Source organism: Pan troglodytes, chromosome 11 (assembly GCF_028858775.2).
Source record: "Pan troglodytes isolate AG18354 chromosome 11, NHGRI_mPanTro3-v2.0_pri, whole genome shotgun sequence".
NCBI classification, from domain to species: Eukaryota; Metazoa; Chordata; class Mammalia; order Primates; family Hominidae; genus Pan; species Pan troglodytes.
The window spans coordinates 85,185,483-85,187,684 of NC_072409.2; the positions used below are offsets into that span (position 1 = coordinate 85,185,483).

The window sequence follows — 2,202 nt, forward strand, 5'->3', positions numbered from 1 at the left end:
TTCAAAAGCGGATGTTTTACTCTACAAAAATAGGTGCAACTCTCAATATAGATGGCCCTGTTTATTAATTTAATGTCTGTCAGTACCATTATTTTTGTGTTATGAACAAGCAACTTAAGTTTATTTTAACTTTAACCACTTAAGAAAGTGAATGTAATTAATTGTGTCTATGCAATTTGTCTATAACAATTAATACATAGTTTTGGGGACACATTTGAATTATAGTGAGAATAAGCCATTATAATGAAAATGAGGTGGTAGGAAAATGGCCCAGACACAAAATAGACTTATTTTGAAGAAATAAATTTTCTTTGGATTTGGAAATTCAGTGATTTATAGTCATCTATCAAAATATTATACAAGCTTGCCAGAAGACAAGATTTGTTGAAATCTAATAAATTTAAATGGCTTATCTTTGCAAAGTATGATAGATCCATAAGGTATTAGTACAGCAGAGATGGTGCAATACTCAAAATAATTGTCTGAAAATCTTCTTAAAGGTTGCATTGGATGAATTTAAATAACCAGGAACTCATGTATGTACAATGATCATAATATGTAATTAAATTAGGCTGTATTTCATTAATGTGGGATAGCCAAAGTAGTATCAAATAAAATAATTTGAAGAGATCTTTTAATTGTTACAATACATTGGTAGAGAACTCATTCAGTCTCTAGTATGCAATGTATTTCTTCTGATTTGTATGGTATTGTCATCATTACTTTGTAGAAGCACTTCAGATTTTAAAATTGGGCTGCTCATTGTAAAATTACAAGAGCACTCATTTGATAAATAGGAAAATATTGAGAAAATAAATTAAAGGATCATTAAATTTGTATTCCTTTGTAGGGTACTATTTTTGTGTCAATAAATGGCAAGTGTCTAAGACTGAAAGGAAATACATATTATCCAAGGGAGGAAAATATTTTATGTAAATATCAGATAAAATAATATGTTTCTACTAATAGTGATAAATATAATTGTATAATACATTGAACTTTTACAATAATTTATTTTTCTAGCTCTCTCCGGTCCGTGCCTCGAAGATGACAAAGAAAAGAAGGAACAACGGTAGTGCCAAAAAGGGCCGCGGCCACGTGCAGCCTATTCGCTGCACTAACTGTGCCAGATGTGTGCCCAAGGACAAGGCCATTAAGAAATTCATCATTCGAAACATAGTGGAGGCCACAGCAGTCAGGGACATTTCTGAAGCAAGCGTCTTTGATGCCTACATGCTTCCCAAGCTGTATGTGAAGCTACATTACTGTGTGAGTTGTGCAATTCACAGCAAAGTAGTCAGGAATCGATCTCATGAAGCCCGCAAGGACCGAACACCCCCACCCCGATTTAGACCTGCTGGTGCTGCCCCACGTCCCCCACCAAAGCCCTTGTAAGGAGCTGAGTTCTTAAAGACTGAAGACAGACTATTCTCTGGAGAAAAATAAAATGAAAATTGTACTTAATATTGCATGTTAAGTGTATCTGTGCCAGATAGGGTGGGGATTTTGTGTGTTAGATCAAGTATAAAGTGACACATTTATTTTCATGGGGAAGAAAGATTATTCATGTAATTTCATTTTTTTCTTTTCTCTTTTCTTTTTTTTTTTTTTTTTTTTTGAGACGGAGTCTCTGTCGCCCAGGCTGAAGTGCAGTGGCGTGATCTCAGCTCACTGCAACCTCCATCTCCCGGATTCAAGTGATTCTCCTGCCTCAGCTTCCTGAGTAGCTGGGATTACAGGTGTCTGCCACCACGCCCAGCTAATTTTTGTATTTTTGGTAGAGACGGGGTTTCACTATATTGTCCAGGCTGGTCTTGAACTTCTGACCTCAGTTAATCCACCGGCCTTGGCCTCCCAAAGTGCTGGGATTACAGGCTTGAGCCACCTCGCCTAGCTATTTATGTAAATTAAACCTTAATTGTGGTTGTATCCTTGGCCTCACAATTTGCATAGCTGTGTGAAATAAAGGGAGATTAGGCATCTGTGAAAAAAATAATAATAATAATTTATTTTTCTAGAACATGATTAAATACACTTTAATATGCTAATGAATAATATGATAAACCTCTGAGTGTTAATAACTCATTTAGCAAATATTCACTAGTATTGTCAGTGATCACTCATCTCAGTCACCAGATATTTATGATTTACATCCAGATTTATGAAGCAATAACACTTTAGAAATCTGAACTACTGGTTTGG

The 2,202-nt window shown here is 35.3% G+C and overlaps 1 protein-coding gene across 1 annotated transcript; it reads left to right on the forward strand.

Annotated features, from left to right (window-relative positions):
* The first annotated feature begins 1,044 nt into the window (after positions 1-1,044).
* Positions 1,045-1,511, forward strand: LOC112204425 (small ribosomal subunit protein eS26-like). The gene has a single exon (XM_024346074.3). The coding sequence runs from the start codon at positions 1,048-1,050 to the stop codon at positions 1,393-1,395; it is 348 nt and encodes a 115-aa protein (XP_024201842.1). The 5' UTR covers positions 1,045-1,047; the 3' UTR covers positions 1,396-1,511.
* The last annotated feature ends 691 nt before the right edge of the window (positions 1,512-2,202 follow it).

Bases quoted from the DNA above. Each gene is read 5' to 3' on its own strand.
- LOC112204425 (XM_024346074.3), top strand. From the start codon at position 1,048: ATGACAAAGAAAAGAAGGAACAACGGTAGTGCCAAAAAGGGCCGCGGC.